This window comes from Rhinolophus ferrumequinum, chromosome 27, assembly GCF_004115265.2.
Source record: "Rhinolophus ferrumequinum isolate MPI-CBG mRhiFer1 chromosome 27, mRhiFer1_v1.p, whole genome shotgun sequence".
Taxonomy (NCBI): Eukaryota; Metazoa; Chordata; class Mammalia; order Chiroptera; family Rhinolophidae; genus Rhinolophus; species Rhinolophus ferrumequinum.
In genome coordinates, this window is record NC_046310.1 from 22768827 (window position 1) to 22791141 (window position 22315).

At 33.5% G+C, this 22315-nt stretch overlaps 1 protein-coding gene across 1 annotated transcript in view; it reads left to right on the forward strand.

Annotated features, from left to right (window-relative positions):
• The window catches only part of ARID4B (AT-rich interaction domain 4B), a 121341-nt gene that overhangs the window by 59463 nt on the left and 39563 nt on the right, over positions 1-22315 (forward strand). Inside the window, 9 exon segments of the mRNA XM_033099558.1 lie at positions 574-665; positions 8275-8413; positions 12070-12149; positions 13782-13858; positions 15303-15457; positions 18500-18572; positions 20158-20252; positions 21126-21223; positions 21958-22201. Coding sequence (XP_032955449.1) covers positions 574-665; positions 8275-8413; positions 12070-12149; positions 13782-13858; positions 15303-15457; positions 18500-18572; positions 20158-20252; positions 21126-21223; positions 21958-22201 — 1053 coding nt within the window.

The following is a 22315-nucleotide window of genomic DNA, read 5'->3' on the forward strand; positions in this document are numbered from 1 at the left end:
ATTTTTACATTTTCTTTAATAAAGGTTTATTGTGGAAAATGTTTACAAAGTAATAATATAGCTTATCTGAATGAAGTCTTTTTTCAGGCAGTTGATGCTTATTCTGATAATTAATTTTGTTTCTGTTACTAACGGAGAACTTTATATGTTAATATTCCCTTATGTGCAAAGAAAAATTTGAGCAATTGGTCCCAATCTAGGAGTTAGTCAGGTCCTTACATATAGGTAGGTAGGTGTCTTAGCTCTCAAATCTATGTTTCCACTGAGTTGTATTTGTTTTGTATTTTAATCATTGTTAGAAGCCTATCACCATTCAAATAGATAATGCAATCATCTAGAGAGACTAGCTAAATTTCTTTTTACCTTTTTGTTTTCAGTAATGGGCTGAATCATCTTTATTTTAATATCTTTGAAACAAGAATTTTCTATCTTTAGAGAAGTTGTATTTTAGTATTCTTTGGGAGAAGTTATTTTATCTCAAAATCTAAGCATATTCTTTAACTGATTTGGTTTAAAAAGAAAAAAGAACTTGCAACGTAATAACTTTTGATGGGTTTATGTTCTTACCCACAGACATTAGACCAGCTCCCACTCACCAACCCTGAACATTTTGGCACTCCAGTCATAGGAAAGAAAACAAATAGAGGAAGAAGATCTAATCATATGTAAGTCCATTTTCATAACTGTTAGTTGAACCTGAATTCATTTCTCCTTCTAGTATTGTTTTATTATAATAATAGTTACTAATTTTAAATTGAACCTGAATTCATTTCTCCTTCTAGCATTGTTTTAAAAGTTACTTATTTTAAATTGTAATTTGCAAAATGCTAACTGGATCTAATAGTAATTTCAGATTTAATAATAGCTTCAGACTCCTTAGCACAGGTGCTTGAGATTCTCCATGTTCAGCCAACCTTAACAGCTATACATCCCTACTTCCCATTTTTCCCTACATGTATCTTGATGCTGTAGTCAAAGTGGAACTACAATATTCCTTGAGTATATCCTTTGTTTTCCTGATATCGTATATTTATTCTTGCCTTTTTTTTCTCGAATGCCACCTTTTCATGTCACTGTCTCACTCATTCTTCAGTTCTCAATAGAAATGCTTTCAATTTTACGTGAACCATTTTGTCTCCCCACTTTTCTTTGAAAACAGACATATTTTTCTATCCTCTGAACTTTATAAATTCTTTTCATTTCTCTGATGTCATAGACAATATTTCACCTCTTACATCATTAAGTGTTTTCCCTTCCTAATGCTTTTAATTTCCCTGTGTCTTCTTATCGTTGTGTCACAGAGTCTACATATTTAACAAACTCCGTTCAATGAAATGTGTCTAGGCTCCAAAAGCTCTAAATTAAAAAGGGTCACAGGATCAAGGGGTGATGAAATTTCAGGTCATCAGAGATAAAGAAACAGTCTTCAAACTGTTTCCGAAAGAAAAATAATTTATGGCAAAGGTTTGAGAGGCAGAATGCCATCCAACTTCTCAGTGGTAACTGTAGATGCTAGTAGTCAGTAGACTGCAAAATGGAGGACTGACTGGAAGTGTCTGTTAAAAGGGAGGAAGGGAGGACTTGATTATAATGGGACATTGGGGGGAGTTAAAGATATGATGACAACAAATAGAGAAAAAAAACAGCAAAGGCATTTAGTAATCCCCCAACCCCACAAATTATGTAAGAAAGGAAAACTATATTAGTAGGATGGAGGGTGGAGAGGTGGTTTAAATATAAAAGTTATGGCCTTATAACAAGGGGAAGTTAATAGAAGAAAAAATGTTTAAAATGTATAAAAAAGAAATACCAGTATAAAAATATTATTTAAAGATAAGGTAGTAACTGTCAGAGAAATAGCTGAAAGAGTTAAAAACAGTTGCCTCCATGGAGCAGAAGAAAGTTGGAAGAGATGGGGCAGGAGAAGTTTTCATTTATTCTATTGGATATTGTTTTAAAACAATTTGAATATTTTTGGTAAAATTTAAAAAATTTTAATGTGGCTAAGCCCAAATATTATTAGAGTAGCTATTTAAAAACATAAATATTAGTCGAATTATTGAAAATTTTAAGCGAATGCTTTCATTCAATATACAGAATTAGGTAGTATTAAATCTAATTGTGGCTGATCTTTGGAGGTAGAAATTGGGTAAGCACTCTCTCTCTCACATTACTTAGTTTAGGCCTTACAGCAAACCCATGAAGGTAGCTGTTAGTTTTATCCCTATTAAAAATTGTGGAGATTGGCCTCAGAGACAGTAATTAACTAATTCAAAGAACACAGGAAAGAAATGACCGGGACTTGAGCTCCCTGTGCTCCATAGGCCTTTTCCCGATCAGTTGATTGACTCTTTTTTAGATGGAATACTTCAGTTACTTTCCAAATTAGTTTTAACGATAAAGAAATAATGATTTGTTTGAGGGAGGAAAAAAAAAATAATCCTTGCATTGAAAAAATATTTAAATATTACTTACTTTCCTACTGTGCTTATGATTTGGACAGTGCATTTTTTTCTCTCTAAATCTTTTAGAAAATGTTTTCTTAGTTACTAGGTGAATGATTTCTTTTCACTTGTGATTTAGGTGGTTGGTGACTTGATTACTTTTAGGATACTCAGGTAGTAACTATTATTTACTCTTCTATGTATATCATTAAAAAATTTGAGTGTTGTAGTTAAAAAGAAAAATAAATGAAAAATGTAGGATGTCACCCCAGTAAACTTAAGTAAGAAAAATGTGCAAGAGTTATTAGTGTAAAAGAGTTCTGTTCTGATCATCTAATAATATTTTCAGTTGTTCCAGAGGGCTATTATGTTGCCATAAATTATTCACTGAAACACTTATAAGTTAAATCTTTTGATAGCTCTTTGAAAATTAATGACTTCAATTTAAAATTTTGTCTACCATTGATCATTAGAGTCTGACTGTAGACTGTAGTTCTATAGTCAGCTCTTAATTAACTATGACTGATAATGTCAGAACAGTGAGGTGGAGTGTATTTAATGTAAAATTATTCAATTAGTGAAGATTTCCACTTCTCTAGCTCTTGAGAGCCATGATGTGGCTTAGTTGTTAAGAGTGTGAACAATAGTGGTGCCAGATAACCTGGGTTTGAATCCTGCCTTTGCTGCTTCCTTTTGTGTGACATTGTACGGGTCACTTAGTCTTCTCATGCCTTAATTTTCTCATCTATAAAATTGAGATCATAATATTACCTATCTCGTGGAGTTGTTGCAAAGATAAAATTCATATCCTTAAAGTATGTATGTGGTAAGCAATGTGTAAGTATTAGATATCATCATGTATTGAATGAAAAAATTTTCATGAAATTACTGGCATGTGACATTTCATTTATATGTGAGTATAAAAGAATTCTGCTTACTAGTGTTTAAGTCTGGACAGGTAGGACTGTTTGGGGCTATATTTTTTAAAACAACATTCCCATATCATTTTATACTATATATACATTATGGGAAAAGGTTTTTGAATCTATCAAGAATTTTTTTTAATTTTGAAAATAATTGCATCTCATATTTAGACATATTTTATCTTTCTGCAAATGTCATCCAAAAGTGTAAAAATAAATTTAAAATGAGGTAATTTATTGAATATCAAATAGATTGATTTACAAAAATAACCAAAAATCTTGATGTGTTAAAAAGTCTTGTGTTTCTTAGCTGAGGTCTCCCTTTCTTGACTATATGAGAATAAAACATGCAGTTGTCACTAAGCAAGTTGATCTTTGCTTTGTAAAGAGTCTAGCAAACATTCTAAGCCAGTCATTTTCTTGTTGAGAGTTTGTATGTGTAATGAAGGCTTGCTGTTGTGATTGTGTTGTACTGTACAGAGTCTGAAGGCAGGAAAAACGTGAGGATTACTAGTGCAGGAAATGAAGCCCAGCGTTCGGGGTGCTTGTTTTGCTTGTCTGCCCCCTTACCATGGTGGCCATTCCCACTGCCAAGAAATACTACAGTGCTCTTGGTTGGAGCTTTAAGCCTTGTTGAAGCACCCAGGCAAGAACCACAGTGAAGTGCCCATCTTCTTAATTGCACTTCCCTCAAAGTTCTTTCTTCCCTTTCTTCAAAGTGATTTTCTACAACAGTTTTGGACCTGTGTCTTAAGATCATTTATCTGACCTTTATTTCCTCTTTCATTATTTAAGTAAAAAAAAAAAAAATTTCATTATGGTTCTCTGATTGCCATTTAAAATTTATTTTTGTACAGAGATAAATAAGAATATCTCTCTCAGGTTCCCCTAGACTCCCTTGTTAAATAATATATCACTTCCTTTGTTTTCTTTTAACAACCGTCAGTCGTCAATCCATATATGGGTAATCTGCTCCCAGGTTTTCCAAAATTGATTATTTTTGACACCTTCCTTTAATTGAGTTTTATTTATATTCCACCTTTAATTAATCCTAAATACTTTCAAGTATTTTCTTTTTTTATGACTATCATCCTCTAGCTTAATTTTTAAAGCAAGTTATTGATCCTTTCGATCAGTGTATAATTTGATTGAATTTTCCCTTATAATTTACCCATTGTGTGCAGAAGTTTTGTTTGATTCTGCCTAAAGAATAGAATGCTTGAGGTACAGAAATGTTTGGGTTCCCTCCCTCCCCAAATTTTTTCCAATAACCTGGCAAAGGTATATGTGCACCTGCTACAGCAGGAAAGCAGTTTACTTGCTATTATTGTTTCTTTCCTTCAGAAGAAGAAAAGCATAATAAGACCTATAAGGAAGGATTCTTGTTATGGATTATCTGTAGGTACAAGTTTTACCCAATGACGGTGCTACATTTACCCAATAAATTAGTGGTTTAAACCTGGTATTTACAGGTCTGCAGATCTTTAAAAAAAATTTTTATTGGGATATCATTCACATATCATAAAAGTGTTGAGTGTTTTTTAGTGTATTCACAAAATTGTGCAACCAACATCACTGTCTAATTCTAGAAGATCTTTTTATTATTTGCTCCTTTATTTTGATGTGAGAATTTGATTCTCGTTTCCTTTATAAAAATTGGGGGGTGGGGAGGAATTAAACCAAAACCCTTTTATTGGTAAGTGTATGCATTTCCATATACTTTGTTTTAATCTTCTAAAAAACTGTAATTGTCAGTCTTCCGGATACTAACACAGATTTTTAATTTACTGTACAAAATTTGGAACTTAGTTAATTACTTGCCTGAAATAATAAGGATCATTGAAGTAAGAATTGCATTTCAAAGGTTGAGCCTCTGAAGTTCCTGAGTCAGTTTTCCATTTGCATCTCATCAATTTGCTATACTGTGGTACATGTCTTGTCTAAAGTTCTCACTTGATTTACAATTAATTTAAAATTAATAGTGATGTGTGATCAGCTCTAAGTGATTAGTGTTAGTCTGTTGTGGTAAACGTTTCCATGTAATTAATTAGCCATGTTTGGCATCATCAGATGTTACTTCACAGAGAAGAGATAGCGTATTATTTTGTTACAGTTCTATAAACAAATACCTTGCCACTAAAGAAGCAACAGTGTCACAGGGAAATAGAAAACAAGCAGGTCTCTATTTGCTCTATCTTTGCTTTTTATTTCAGTTTATCGATATATTGAGTACTTGTTTTGTGTTAACAGTTTCCTGGCTCAGCTTCTCTAAAAGGAAGAGTTAAAGGAACCTTGGGTGTAAGGGTATGGTTTATGCTGGTTTTATGCATTATACTGATTGTATACGTTTTGTGACTTCAGGAGAAATACAATCAGAAGTACCACACTAGAAAGAAATAATCTATTCAGTTCATTTATTTAGCCAACAAATATTTATTAAGTACACTGTGCCAAGCACTGTTCAGGTACTTGAGATACATCAGTGAACAAAATAGGCATTTACAAAATCTCTGCCTTAAGAGCTTATGTTTTCTTATATGGGGGAAGATGAATAATAAACATGTAAGAAACAAGTATATTATACAGAATGATAGATTTGTCAGTGCTGTGGAAATAACAAGAGTAAGGTGGGTGGTGATTGGGAGGACCATGTTGTAAATTTGAATAAAATGGTCAGGGTAACCTAATTGAGATGACATTTGAACAGAGACTTAGAGGAGATGAAAGTAGGGTGTGCCAGGCTGTTCTCTGCAAAGGGGAGTAGAGAAATGAGGTAGTAGGAGCTAGTGGAGAAAGTGAGGTCGGGATTTTTTTTTTTTTTCAAATGGGAAAAATAACAATATGATGGGACTGAATCTAGCAGAGGCAGAAAAGTTGATACAGGAGAGAAACAAGCATTGCTGGACCAAAGTCTTGAAGATGAGAGGAGGAAAAGGAACCTATTCCATAGATGGGGAATGGTTTTAGAGTGGAATCAGGACATGTACTATGCAAGGTGGATAGATGTTTTATGTTGCCAGTTTATATACATACATGCTTGCATACATATATTGGAGGTGCCAAAAAAATGTACACACATGACTTGTATTCATCTTTTGTTGTCAGTATATATTGAGTATTACAACTTTAATACAGTTTTTTCCTTTCTTAAAATGTGTATACATTTTTGGGGGCATATTGTGTGTGTGTGTGTGTGTGTGTGTGTGTGTGTGTGTGTGTGTGTGAGAGAATAAAATTTCCTGGTGTTTGAAGTCTTCACACTTGTTACGTTTTAAGAAAGAAATTAGTAATTTTATAAAGATACAGATGACTTTGTTAGTCAAATAAAGCCCAGTTTTCTCAGACAGAAATGTTTTACAGACTTGATATATATTATCTGTGACATTGTGGTTTTCTCTCACTAATGATAATGACATAAAGGGCGTCCATAAAACCCTAGCTGAACGAGTCTTCTATGACTGCTTTAAAAAAGCAGTAATTTTGGTTTTAAGATTGGTTGTGTTCTATAATCATTAGAAAGTGGAGAGATAAAAGTCATTGTCCTTGAGATGCTCCTCTAATCAAGTAGAAATCAGACTTATGAAGTCTGTCATTACTGTCCCAAGCTGTGTGCCTATTTGTAAGGTTTTATGCTCTGCTAATATGAAGGTAGGTTGGTTTTCCTGCTACCTGTTATCTACTTTCTAAGTAGGGGTTACACTGCTTTAAGTGCCATTTGAAGTACAGTAGTTTTTACTCACTAGCAAACTTTGAAGATTTGCTTTGTTTCTACCAGGGAATAATTTTTAAGTTATTTGACTGTTGAAATCAAATAGTTATATTCCCCATATCACTCTAAATGGTTTAATATCACTATAATAAGTTTTTTCTTTTTTTATATTTATGTATGACTATATAGAGGAGTGACATACTGTCATTCATTTGGAAAGGCATGAAGACAAATATAGAATATACTGGATTTATCCAGTCAACCAAATGGATAAATCATGTTTAAAGTTTTAAAATATCCTGTCAGTTTACATTTTTTTGTCAGTGAACTTGGTCATTGTCAGCTATCTCAAAAATCTTTTCATCCCTGTTGGTAATCAGTACTAGCCATTATTCTGTTTTATAATAAGAACTTACACTAAAGTCTATTTATTCAACATTTTTTAGTGTCCTATTCTGGGCATTTTGAGCAGTCAGTTGTTAGAATCTTTATTTTCTTTAGCACTGATTGTGGGCTTTCTTAGAACCAGATTCAGAATAGAATTTTTTGTTTTGTATTTCTTTTGTCCTTTTTAGTTTTTACTATACTTTCCTCTAACATCAAATAGATGGTTTTAGGTAGTTCTGTTTCCTAACGTCTTTCTAATTTACTAGTTCAATATACAGTGTAACTAGAGGGAATTTTTAACATAATACAAAAGAACCACAGTATGAATTTTATGAATACCTAGGTTGTATATATTTGCTACTGAAGATAGCAGTGTTGATCTCTTATCAGATTGTCTCCTCTCCCTACTGTGACCCTCAGTTAAGAAAGATCTGCAAAATTAGCTTTATATTGAGAGTGTAAAATTACTATCTCTAGAACTCCTTTAATCTGAGTGTAGGTTCCAGTATATTTTAGTATATATAGTACTGGGATATTTAATATGGGGTCTTCAGCTTTTTGAGAATTTGGGAACCAGTGTTATTCTGTTATGATCTTCCCCTTAATCTTTTAAAATAGCACTAAATAAACTTGAAAGATTTTTAGGAACATGATGTTTTTCTCTAGTGATAACCCTTTTTGTTATTATTTAGAAATTTTAAATTAGCCATTCTGTAGATAAGAGAAATAAGATTTCTAGAACACCTGTATTCAACTTGGTATGCTTATTTGTGAAGATAAATGGAAATATCTTACTGTTTTCTTTCCTTAGACCAGAGGAAGAGTCTTCTTCATCCTCCAGTGATGAAGATGAGGATGATAGGAAACAGATTGATGAGCTACTAGGAAAAGTTGTGTGTGTAGATTATGTTAGTTTGGATAAAAAGAAAACACTATGGTTTCCTGCATTGGTAAGTAACTTTAGTATAAAAGAGTTTCATTTTCAACAACATAAGTTCACAGAAAAAAAATTGGTTTTCTTACTAGTGCTTCTCATAGGTACAAAATGGGGAAGTGGTTTTGGCATCCCATCATTCAGTTCACACAAAGATTACTTTCAAAATTGTCTTTGAGTACAGAGAACTCTTGAAGTCACCCAAGAAAGGCAAAACCATAATAATTTTAGAGGCTAAGTATATGGGAGTTCCATATACTGCTCTCTGTGTTTTGGGTAGAAAATTCCTGATGTAGACTTTGAAAACTCCTAAATTTACCATGCAAAAGATGCAGAAGAAGAGCAGACTCTTTCTTTTCTACTATTGTCTATAGATGATGTCTATTTGTGATTTTTTTTTTCAGTGAACATAATAGTGTTTTGCACAAAATAAGTACCCAATAAACGTCAACTCTTGTGATTATAATTAAAACCAGTGAGGGTAATTATTTGTTTTAATAAACATAAATACTTTATGATACCTTTGTTGGATGCCTGTTATGTGCAGGATTGTGCTAAGACCTTTACAAGGATTATGAAGTGGGTAGACATAATTATTTACCCTCATTTAGAGGTAAGGAAACAGTATTAGAATAGTTAAGTATCTCGTCAAGCTTTGGGTTAATGGTAAGCTGAAAACTTAAGTGTCAGTGTATGTGAGCATTTTTTTTTTCCTAAAGCACTAAGATTTTTTGGTAAGAATTTTTTTTAATATGTTTTAAAAAGTTTTGTGTGTCTTTTTTTAAAACAGAAACATTACAATTTTTCACTGTTAATATTTTCAGTATTAATTAAAGATTCTCTCACCATAATTTCTAGTTTCTTTGATGCTGAGAAAAATATTTAAGGGTTTATGATGTTGAAAGATCAGTAATCTGCTTAGTCAACCATTTCTGTTTTAAAAATAGAATTATTGATATATGTTATCCTCCCCCCCCAAATTGAAATGTTTTGGACAGTGATAAGTAATTTTTATCAACCAGAGTATGAAATTGTGTTCTAAATCAAACAACCTTGACATAATCAATATTTGCATTTCTATTTTTAAAATTAATTTTTATAAGTTGAATAAATTTTACAAGTGTTTTGGTAACATCATCATGTGAGAAAACAGTCCCATGCTCCTAGAAACTATAAATAATCAAACATGTATTGAGCATTTACCCTGGCCAGTCAGTGCTAAGGTTAACATAAGAAGTCTCATTTAGTCCTAATTGAGACTGAAAAACAAGTGGTTATTTACCCTCATTTTAAGTGGAGGAAGTTTAGCTTCCATGACTCATGGTCTTCCTTTGCAGTTTCCTTTACTGTTGTTCCTCTAACCAAGCTTTAAATGTTGTTCAAGGTTCAGAATACATCACTGTATATTCTCATCCCGTTTTATAGCATTGCAGTGATAACAAACTGAAATGCCTTAGGGACCAAGAAAATAACATACATGGGTGAACAGGATAAAATTTGGATTGTAGTTCCTGTGTCAGAATGGAGAGTGAACCCACTACTCACACACCACTGTCACTGTCAGCACTGGCCAGAGCTATCATGTGTCTGGTTTTCAAAAACCTAAGCTGATGAGCAAAAGCAAAAGGGTGGATAAGGCTTTCAGTTTTAGACCCCTGACTTTAGGCTGTTGACTCCCAAGTTTATATCTTCGAGTTCAAACCTCTATTCAGAGCTCCAGACCTGGGCATCTCTCTGTTCAGTATCTCCATTTGGATGTCCTTTAGCCACCTCAAAACTTCATAAGCCTAAAAGTCCATTTGTTCTCTCCTCCTCCGTTCCCAAACTTGGCCCTTCTCATATTGTTTCCTCTCACCGTGATTGACACCATTTGCACGAGGCAGAAATCTATAATCATTCTCTTCTCTCTCACATCTCTCCACTTCCCTGATTATCTCTAATATTTCTCATTCTTTTAACTTGCCATTGCCACTATTTTACAGTCAAGTCACCATCTCTCACCTGAATGATTGTAGTAGTTTAATCTCTTCAACTCTTATCCTTCTCTGGGTTAACAGCCAAAGTAATTTTTTAAAAGGCAATAAATCTGTGTTGACATTATACTGCTTTAGACCCTTTTCTTAAAGATTTTAGATTTTGTCCTAAGAATTACCATGGCCTACAAGACTGGAAAATCTGAACCCTGCTTATTTCTCTTATTCAGTCCAGGCAGGAATGTCCCCCGCACTGACCTTTTCTGCCTGGAATGGGTTTCACTCCTTGCTGTCTCAGGCCCATCCCATAATCTCTTTTCTCTGCTTACAGTTCAGCCTTATATTGTACACCATGTGCACACACATACATCTTTTGTCAGGTCTGTTCCTACTCAGTCTGCAAAGCTGAGCTTAAACATTGACTCCCCAAGAAAGTGCTCCCTGACCATGTAGGTAAGGACTTAAGATGAAATAAATGTGCACGTCCTTGTTTAGTGTTCGTCTTCCCAACTAGAATGCAGGCTCCCTGTGGGGACAGACAGTGACTGTTTTGGCCTCTGTTCTCCAACATCTGGTACATTCCTCTGATGGCGTAGTTATTATGTGTAAAGTGACTAGCTATGATTGAACCAATGAGTATTTATCTTAGTACTTTTATGAAATGACAGGAAAGTTTCCCTAGGTGCTAAAACATGTAAAAGATTTCCATTAGTGAATTATTTGAGAATGCCAACACTTCAGCAATGCTTAATGCAGTGCACTTACAATTAGGAAAATGAACTAACTTTTGAGAGACTGAATTAGAACTAACTTGTTTCTAACACCTCTCGGGCCTGTGGCGAGAGTACATGCATGCCTTTTATACACCATTGTGTCATTTTTCAGAGCTAATGCGGTAGGCCTTAAAACAGACCTATCATACTTATTTAGCCCATTTTTCATTTAAAAATGTAACTATACTATTAACTTGTTCTTGGTATACATAGTGGGCTGTCTTGGTATTAAAAATAATCAAAATTCATAGATGTCTTGCATTAGCACCATCTTTGGGAAGACATGCTTTATCCTCACTGTAAATAACAGCTGAGGCGATTTCAAATAAAATAAATCTCCTAATGTTAGTAACAAATCTTATACACACTCTTGGAAGGTACCAACTTTAAAATGTTTTTAGAGTAGGTAGTATTATGAAGAAATTTTAGTATGTGTTAAAGTATATATTTAAATGCAAATACTAGTAGAACCTCATTTCTGTCTTTTTTTAGGGTGGAGACTGCTCTGATTAAGTTCTGATACCTGATCCCATTTTGGGTCCTGTCCTTCTTAGGCTTGATGCAGACCCTCTATCAAGGCCCTGGCTCTGCCTCTTTTTCCACCCCTGCCCACTTTTATTCCAGCCTTCCATTTCTGACTAGGATATGGTCCACAGCTTTAGCCTAGTCATAACCATGCTTCTGCTTCCAGTACCATGCCTGAGCCTAGAAACAGTGTGGGTGATAGAGGGCTGGAAGGAAATCGGATACAAATTTAAAATTATCTGTCTGTGTTCCCACATGTATATGTACCTGTTTGTCCTCAAACTAAAATTAGTTTTTAAACTAAGCTGAAACTACTTTTTAAAAGGATTTAAATAGTTGATATTTAAGTCACTATCTATACATGTACTTTTAGTTATAATAGTTTCACATTTTTTTTAAAGGTGGTTTGTCCTGATTGTAGTGATGAAATTGCTGTGAAAAAAGATAATATTCTTGTTCGATCTTTCAAAGATGGCAAATTGTAAGTATAATTCACTTGGTATGAAAAATATGCTGGTTTTCCAAATTTGGGTGGTAAATGATAAAATTTTCATTTCTAGTGACATTACCATTGTAAGTTTTATCATTCAGAATGTTTCAAAGCATGATCATTTTTCATATTATTAAGTGTATTTCTTATAGTATGTCTTCCTTTGTTCATTTTGGTCTTTTCTAAACTAGACTCAGTACTGTCTAATTTGTCAATTTTACTTGTATAATAGATGGTAATTTGTTGAAGCAAATATGATATATCTACCATATCTAATACCTCATTGATAACATTAGTTAATATTTATTGTTCTCAAATGTCAAATTAGAATATTTTAATATTTTTAATTATGTCTAAATGGTTGTAGTGATACCTGTTGTATAACATTTGACTTCCACAGTAGACCGAGGATTAAAATGGGTATGGTAAGAAAGTGAGTTTTCATGTAGAAATTTCTTAGTTATGGATTTCTGTTTTTTTTTTTTTTAAGAATTGTGTGGCTAGAAAAACCATATAGTTTACACTTTGCTTTATTGGGATGACTATACCTTGAAAGGATCATCATGTTTAAGATTGGTGCCTGGGTTTTCAAGTTCTGAAAAGAGATTTTTTAAAAACAATCTTTGAAACTCAGTTTAACAAAATTGAGATAATGAGAGAAATTTAACACTGAAGTTGAATACTGGTTTGATGATATTAAGAACTTGTTAATATTCAAATGTGTGATAATGGTATGATTATATTTTTAAAAACAATTTTAAAGCTCCATATTAAAATTTCATAAATCATATAATATCTGGGGTTTGCTTCAAAATAATCAGTTGGGATGGGAGCGAGTAGGTAGAGGTAGAAATGAAACAGTGACTATGAGTTAATGATTATTGTAGTTGGGTGATGGGTATATGGGAGTTTGCATTATTCTACCTATTTTTATATATATTAGAAATTTTTAAAGAGTTAAAAATGTAGGCAAGCTGAAAAATGTATTTGGAATAATTTTTAGGTTCTTATGGATTGCTTGACACATACCAAATGCAGAAAAGCTGAATAATGGTTTATTAGTGTAAAATAGGAAATATATATGACATATACGATAGAACCTCTTGTAGTTGTTTGCATCTGACCCCTCCTAATGATTGGGAGTTCCATGAAAGAAATTGTATATTAGAATTTTTGCTAGTAAGCCTAAACTCCAGTTAAAAGTTTTTCAAAAGGAGCTTTTATATTTTAAACTAATACATTTTCTTGATTATTCCAAGATAATGGCAGATTCTTACTGTTTGACTTCTTTTTTATTGGATTGTTGCATTCTGCTCTTCAAACATTTTTATTTATTATTATTTTTAGTATTTCAGTATTTTCAGTGTTGCTTTATCCAGGAACCCTGATATTAGAGAATACCCTGTTTATAAAACATCTCTGAAGGTGGGGTCTTTTTGTAGATGATTACATATTTTAACATCCTGGCTACCATTTTATTTGGGACTTGCTACTCTGTGTACAATCACTTTCATTGTAAATGTCAATACTCCAGTATTTTCATTAAGTATAATTAAACTCTTAAATAATTTCTGTTGTGTTTTTGTTTTTTTTCTTTAAAACTAAAAAAAAAAAATAATACAGTACTTCAGTGCCAAGAAAGGATGTCCATGAAATTACTAGTGACACTGCACCAAAGCCTGATGCTGTATTAAAACAAGGTAAGGGTAATATTGGAATAAATTGTAGTTAATTTAAAAACCGATGAAGTGTTTTTGAAGATTAAATTCTCTTTTGCTCTTTAAAAACCTTTTTTTTTAAGTTGTCTTTAAAGTTATGCTTGGTTTCCTTTGACTTTTACTTTTGTAAACCAGTGTGTCCTCTGTTATAATAGGTTTCCTCTTTGTTTTTCTTTTCTTTTTTTTTTTTTTTTTTTAAGATTTTTATTGGGGAAGGGGAACAGGACTTTATTGGGGAATAGTTTGTATTTCCAGGACTTTTTTTCAAGTCAAGTTGTTGTCCTTTCAATCTTTGTTGTGGAGGGTGCCGTTCAGCTTCATGTTGTCCTTTCAGTCTTAGTTGTGGAGGGCGCAGCTCAGCTCCAGGTCCAGTTGCGGTTGCTAGTTTAGGTGGTGCAGCCCACCATCCCTTGAGGGAGGCGAACAGGCAAACTTGTTGAGAGGACGCGCTCTATCCAGGAGCTCAGTGGCAGCTCAGCTCAAGGTGCTGTGTTCAATCTTAGTTGCAGGAGGCGGAGCCCACCATCCCTTGCAGGACTAGAGGAGTTGAACCGGCAACCTTGTGGTTGAGAGCCCACTGGCCCATGTGGGAATCGAACCGGCAGCCTTCCCGCCTGAGCCACCAGGCTGGCCCCTCCTCTTTCTTTTTTTATCTTAACAGTGGCTGTAATTTAAAAGGGGGGAAGAACTATAACATCAGCTATTATAGTGTAGCTTTTGCGTTCTAAATAAAATGTTAGTTCCTGAGGATGGCAGAAATAGGACTCAAATTAATCTTGGTTTTCATTTTTCATAATATAGCAATAGCTACATTTTATTGAGGAATGTGCTACAATTTCATTCCTTACTTGATTTTTGACATTGTAAATAGCTGTTTATTTTCTCCTTGCCTATATTCATCAAATCCAATAGTATGATATATAAACTGGTTAAAAATCATAACAAATTTATTTCCATGTATCGTAAAATGAAAATAACTGTCTAGCTAATTTTAATTGAAACTAATTGATAATATAATTCAGGTTTAACTAGAGATGTAGAGAACATATTTATAGTATATTTTCAGGTATTGTATGTTCATTGCAATGGCTTTGTGCCTGGTATATAATACTATTTGTTGGATAAACGATTAAAGATTTACCTGTCCTAAAGTTTTTACTAGACATGCTTAATGTTTGTTTAAGAGAAGCGCTTTTCTCTAGTAGTTGTTTGAACCTAAATCACCTTCCATTGGTAGCATCTGGCATCTATAAAATGGGTGCCCAGTGCTTTAGAGTGTTGCAGTTAGCACTGTGCCTGGCACACAGCAAATGACAGCAGTATTAACAGAATTAGCACAGTAGTTTTCATTTATCTTGTTTAATATTTTTTAGACAAATCAGTTGTCTTATTTCTCCAGTTCCCACAGTTTATGCTCTCTTTCCAGCCTTTGACCAGGCACTTGAATTTCACAAAAGTAGAACTATTCCTGCTAACTGGAAGACTGAATTGAAAGAAGATAGCTCTAGCAGTGAAGCAGAGGAAGAGGAGGAGGAGGAAGATGATGAGAAAGAAAAGGAGGACAATAGCAGTGAAGAAGAGGTAAGTAAAAGCAGTTGATGCCTTTCAAAATTAAAAATTACAGTTGGGTTTCCTTTGTGAGTTAGGATTTGGTATAAAGTCATTAATCACAAATATTTTTACTATTTAAATATTTTGTTCTTATTGGGAGATCACTTCATAAATTATATAAATGTTTACTATGCTGTACAGCTGAAACTAATATAATATGGAATGTCAACTGATTAAAAAGTCACTGGGATATAAAGTATGACACGGAATAGTCAATAATATTCTAATAACTATGTATAAGTATTAGATGAGTAATAGACTTATTGCGTTTATCACTTGTGAGTTATGTAAATGTCTAATCACTATGTTGTGTATGCCGGAAACTAATAAAAAAATATTTAGTAATAAAATTGTATTTGTGATACTCAACATAATCAAGTAGTTTTCTTGCTTATCTTAAAATACGGTCTTGTGAAATGAAAAATATTAAGTATAGTTATCCCAGTAACCTCACAAATGTTTCTTAATCTTGCTGTGCTTTTGGTTTATCAGATAATTAAGGAAATACCCACCTAATAAAGCAAAACTACTATTCACCATCATGTAGACAGCTGTTGCCTCATACAGCGTTTACAGCTACATATTTTATTGACATACCTAAAAGAACATAGAATATATCATCTGTTGAATTTATATGGATCAGGAAGCTGAAGTTTTAGATTTTATTGTAGCTGGTACTTTAGCTACAGCAGTGGTACTTTAGGTCTAGCAATGACAAGTACCAAGAAAAGACGTCTATGATATTATTGGTGACATTGTACCACTGTACTCTTTACTCATTTGTTGAACAACTTCATAAAAGTAATTGGGTGAGAGGTACAGAGAGTGAAGGCTACTGTGTTTGATCATGGAGTGAATTGCATTTAATGTTTTCAGGATACTAAGTTAATGTCAATATGTCATATTTTAAGTACGTTATGAAATTCTGCCATTTAACTGTAGAAAACAACTATTAATGAAATAGGATTGTTTGAGTTATGTTTTATGATACAGTGATCAGTAATGACAATGTGTAGTGTAAAAGTGTCCCTGGCTTCAGTCTTTGCCCCCACTGACTTCTATTTAAAATGCTAAAAGGAGAAATCAGTCCCTTGCTTAAAACCTCCTCAGTGGGTTATCATCACTCTGAAGGTCAAACTTCACTTGTAGTCTAGCCCCTGCCTTTTTCCCCCGTCAGCTTTCTTGCTTTGGCCTCCCACTTGGAACTTTATGCTGTAACAATATCAAATCACACACCTTGCTTCTACATACCTTTGCACATACCAGTACCTCTGCCTACAGTGTCTTTCCCTTCCCGCCCCTCCTCAACCTGGCACGCTTTTCTGTTCAGTTTTCAAACCCTACTTGTCACTGTTGTAAAGGATAACTTTCTGTGAACCATCACATTTCTCACCTCAGGAAAGTTAATCACTCCATTGGTCAGTCTGAACTACTGTTCCTTGTACCTGTGTGTGTGTGTTCGTGTTCAAATACATCCATTTCTTTATGTCTGTGTTCTCCCCTATTAATCTGTAAGCTCCTCAAGGGTACAGACATGGTCTTACTGGTTCTCACACTGATAGTGTCTGTCAGAGTGTGTAACATGCAACAGATGATTAATATAATTGTTAATTACCAAACTTTTGTTGCTTGGATTTGTGTTTTCCAAATGTTTTTGTAAAAGCAAATCTGGTTTCCAGTTTTTAAATATTTTCTTACGTTAAACATAAACTTCACTTAAAATTTTGCAACAGGAAGAAATTTGGCAGTTTATGAAAGTCAGATACTGTACCATGGGGACATTTAAGATAATATCTTGAAAATAAATTTAATCAGACTTACATCTGACTATCTTACCAAAACCCAGCATACGTGGACCATGTTTAAATTGAGAAATACAGATTTACCATAAGCAAATTAATAATTGTCATTTATTCTTTGCCCAGCTATAGTAGCAAACCCAATAGTTTATCAACCTGGGTTTTTGTTTATAACTTGCCTTCTCTGCTCTGCTAGCTTTTAAAAGGGCAAATCTCATTCAAACAATGGCATTAGACATATGATTTTTAAAATTAAAATGATTTATATAGACTGTAAGTTGACAAGTATGCTCCTGACTTTTACTATTAAAAATATTAATACATTTGCCTCAGCTAGAGTTACTGTAAAGCCTCGGTGTATATTTGGAGTCAACTTTCTCTGCAGTTACTCCTAATCGTGTTCTGTAAAGGCAGGCTCCGTCACTTATTTTTCTTTCATTTGGTTCAGCACCTAACAGTGCTGACACTTACTGGTGCTCATTAAATATTTGTTGAATGGATGATAGTCACTGAATAGACGAGTTCCTCAGTCTCACCTACAACCCTGCTCCTAGCAGGTTGCGTCAGGACCAGCTCCCTACTACCACAGCCCTGGCCACAGCAGCAAGAAGCTAGTCCTTCCCCTGTAGTTGATAAGTCGGTGAACTATTTTAGTGCTTGAAGATTTTCCTAAGTCTGAATCTTCAGGTATTGTAGATTAAGCTCGTTCCCCACATTTACTGCTTTTATAAGCTTAAGTCCTATACTGTGGGGCTCTGTGTAAGGAAGGATACTTGTAGTTACAGCTAATGGGACCCACTCTTGTATAGTTCCTTGAGGAGCAATAGTAGAGTCAGTTTTGATGTTAAACCCTGACCCAATTGAATACAAGTGAGAGTAGGTCTTCTTGAGCCTGAGAACCTGACTGAAAGAATCTATCTCTTACCCGGTAAAAAGTTCATGAACCATCTTGCTAGTTTCATTTTTTACGTGAGAATTTACATTTGCGGTTGTCACTATTGAGATATCTTTTTGGACATATTCGTCTGTAAAGCATAAAATGTCTAGGCTTTTCCAGTTTTGAACAGCTTAGTATTAAGAAATAATTTTTATTTGTTAAAAATCCTTTGAAATATTTTAGTATTAGTCTTTGCTGTTGGTAGGAAATCTGCTTGCATTATTAAAATGCTTCACTGAGGAAAATAATACTGTATTCTTCTGTGACTAAAATTAGGAAGAAATAGAACCATTTCCAGAAGAAAGGGAGAATTTTCTTCAGCAGTTGTACAAATTTATGGAGGATAGAGGTGAGTGTTTTTTCTTTTATTCAGCATTAGTTTTGTAGTTATCATATAGTTAATATTTTAAAAATAATAGTTCTGTTCAGTAAGTTTCGTATCACTGAATGTCTTTTTGGTTGCCAGTATCACCTACACCTAGCTGTGTCACATAGGAAGTGGAAAGAGGAATCTGACAGTATTTTGAATATCATGGCCATGCTTCCATAAATGCTTATGTTCTGTCCTGTGTATCAACCCACCCAGCCGTGGGACCCCAAAGAACTCATACAAGGGAGCAGCAGTAGAATGGAATCATAGTGACATTGTATTTGCACCTACGTAGCTGCCTCTAGTACAAGGCCTCCTTCTCCAAAATCAATTTGGTATGCCTAGGGGGGGTGTGTCTGTGAGATTGGGAATAGAAAGAGGAAACCACACTCTAAGATGACCCAGCCACATAGAACTGGGAAGAGAGTTAACCCATCCATAGAGAGCCAGAAATAGAAAGGTGACAGAGTCTCGAGGTGAACCTTGGCTTAGCTTATTGAATCTGCCTAATGTCATTAAAGAAATGCAAGGATTGAGGTAAAGAGAAATGAGTGCTAACCTTTCATTTACAGCGATGGACCTCGTCCTCCAGAAACAACTCTCTTGCTTATTTGCTCTTCAGAGTATGGTTTCTCCTTTCCTGGGAAGATGCTAGCAAGGGAAGGAAGTAGGGAGAGGCAGAAAGCTTTCTAGCTTGAGAAATGAATGAATAATATTTGGAAATGCTACTATACTCTAGGAATTAATGATTTTTAAATCATCGTTTGTATTTCTAAATGAGTAGATTTGGCTGTTTGTCTTTTGTTCTCATAAACGATAGTGGCTGCTACAATGTAATTATCTTTTTATTCTGTAATATAAAATGTCCTTGATTCCTGTGTTATGTCTTTGTATGAATAGAGGCTTGGCCTAAGAGGGTAGACTATTTCTTAGGCTTCGGATAACATAAATAAAAAAGTGATGAAAATGAAAAAAATCTAATATTAGAAAAGAGTGATTAAATATGATTATGCCAGTCATATATTTTTTGGAAAGGGCCATAGGTTGTGTATCTCTGTCCTGTTATTTCCTCTACCACTTTTTAAAGGTTTGAGTTTTATTTTCCCATGTTAATATAAAAGAAAATGGATAGAATCACTTATAGTAGTAGTAAATTAGTAAAAGACAAAGAAAGTATAAAAATAACTCATTGCGAAGAAGTGGCCCTTCAGTTATCCCAACACTTTCTTCAGTTCTACCAAACTTTGTTTCCCTGATTTTTAAAAATTTTGTTTTGTTGGCATTTTATTTTGCTTTCTTTGGAATTTATTTTTTTGTTCATCAGGGGAATGAAAGTGTTATGAAATCATGCATGGTTTCAAAAATCTGGTGTGAGAAAAAAAATTTTAATGAAATTTTAAAGTAGTGGTAGTAGTCTGGCTTAAGTAATAGACATCTTTTTGATTAACAAGGAATTTTTTTTCTCTTATATATATTTTACACTATATTTGATGGGAATATTTAAATCTTTTGAAATTTTAAATTAAAAAATGTAGCTTAATATACTTTGTGTTTTCCTTAACAGGAACACCAATTAACAAACGACCTGTGCTTGGATATCGAAATTTGAATCTCTTTAAGTTATTCAGACTTGTACACAAACTTGGAGGATTTGATAATGTAAGTATTACATTCAAAAGTGAAACGTGTTTTTCATGCAACATGTTTTCTCATCTAAAAGTATCCTAAGTAATATAAGAAGGAAAAGAAATGGAAAGTGCAAGTTAGAAACAGCTAGCTTCCTCAGACCAAATTTAAATTTAAAGATTTCTAAAAATGAGATTTCTGACTTACCGTTAAGTTTGTCAAACTTTCATAAACCACCTGTGTATGTATATCTGTTACAGTAAAACCATCAGTGGAAATTCTTTTTTTTTCCCTATGTCTCTTTTCCACTAGACTATAAATTCCTTGGGAGCAGGGATCTGTCTTAATATTCTTAATTTCTTCCACTGCCCCTGATACATATAAAACATATAATTTATGTTTGTATATATGTATAAACATACAGAAAATCTCTGTTGAACTGAAAAAATTATATCTAAAAGTTGTCAGGATGTATGGTACTCAATTAAGACTTACAGGGAAAAACGTTCTGTAGAATAAAATGCTTTAGTAAGATCCATAGAACTGCTTTGATTTATTAGCTTGTAGGTTTTATGGCAAATGATACGTCATTTAAAAATATCTGTTTTGTCATTACAAATTTTGATTTAGGAACCTGGTTATTTTCTTATTTACCATAGCAGGGTGTATTTAAAAGTCAAATGGTCTAATATTTCAACATTTGTAATTCTCTGAGATGTGTGAGAATACTAAAACTTCCTTAAATATTGTTGCAAACCAAATTTTTTATTTAGAATATGTTGAGATTGGTATTTTCCATTCTTTTGAGACTAGAGTCAGTAAATATATATTTATATATAATGTATCAAAATTTTATTATATTCCTACCTTTTAATTTGGGAGTTTTCATTTCACTTTGTCCATTAGATTGAAAGTGGAGCTGTTTGGAAGCAAGTCTACCAAGATCTTGGCATTCCTGTCTTAAATTCAGCTGCAGGATACAATGTTAAGTGTGCTTATAAAAAGTAAGTCAGTGTACTTGATATAGCTATTCAGTATTTTATCAAGAGAACAGGATGGAATTCATCACATAACTGAGGCTAATTGTTTCTTCTAAGAAGAAATCAGAAATTTTTACTAATCATTCTATAATATAGCATTTTCCAGAGTGTATTCTATGAATACTCGATATGAGAGATCCTGAGAAGACAGTTTTTGTGGCCAACTACATTTGAAAAGTGCTGTGTAGAAATTAAAATGCTGAAGTTTTAAAAGTCAAAGAAACCCAAATTTGAATCCTGGTTCTGCCAATTATTAGCTTGTGGTGCCTTTGGACCATTTGTTTGTTCTCCTAAGCCTCAGTTTCCTCATTTGTAAAATGGGATAATACTGTTTGCTTCATAGGATTACTCTGATGATTAAATGAGATTTCACATGTACTAAGAGGCCCGATGCCTGGCGTACAAGAAGTGCTCAACAAATAAGTGCTATTACTAATACTTTCAATAGCTGCTATTGTTATCATTACTATATTTAAGATATGACTCTTCACTTTTAGCATAGGTTTTTTTAGTGAATTTTTTCTTTGAAATATGTTTCTGTTGAGGTTAAAAAGATTGGGAAGAAGTGAACTAGAATAAATTAAAATATTAATATGACTCAGTATCTGAGAACTTAAATGAACGCATTCAAAAAAACGTCACTCTACAGTAATATTTTAAAATGTTTTCCCAAATGTAATTTCTCTTCATGTTTCTAGATACTTATATGGTTTTGAGGAGTACTGTAGATCGGCCAATATTGAATTTCAGATGGCATTGCCAGAGAAAGTTGTTAACAAACCATGTAAGGAGTGTGAAAATGTAAAAGAAATAAAAGTTAAGGAAGAAAATGAACCAGAGATCAAAGAAATAAAGATTGAAGAGGAAGAGAAGATAGTACCAAAAGAAGAAAAGCCTGCTGAAGATGACATTGAAAGAAAGGAAAATATTAAACCCTCTCTGGTAAATCAGATATATTGTTTGCCTTCTTTGGTACATTTTCTACATCCTCTGTAAAGTTTTCATAATTCATTTTTGTATAATTTTATACTTTATTATTTGTGCATTTTCTTCAGT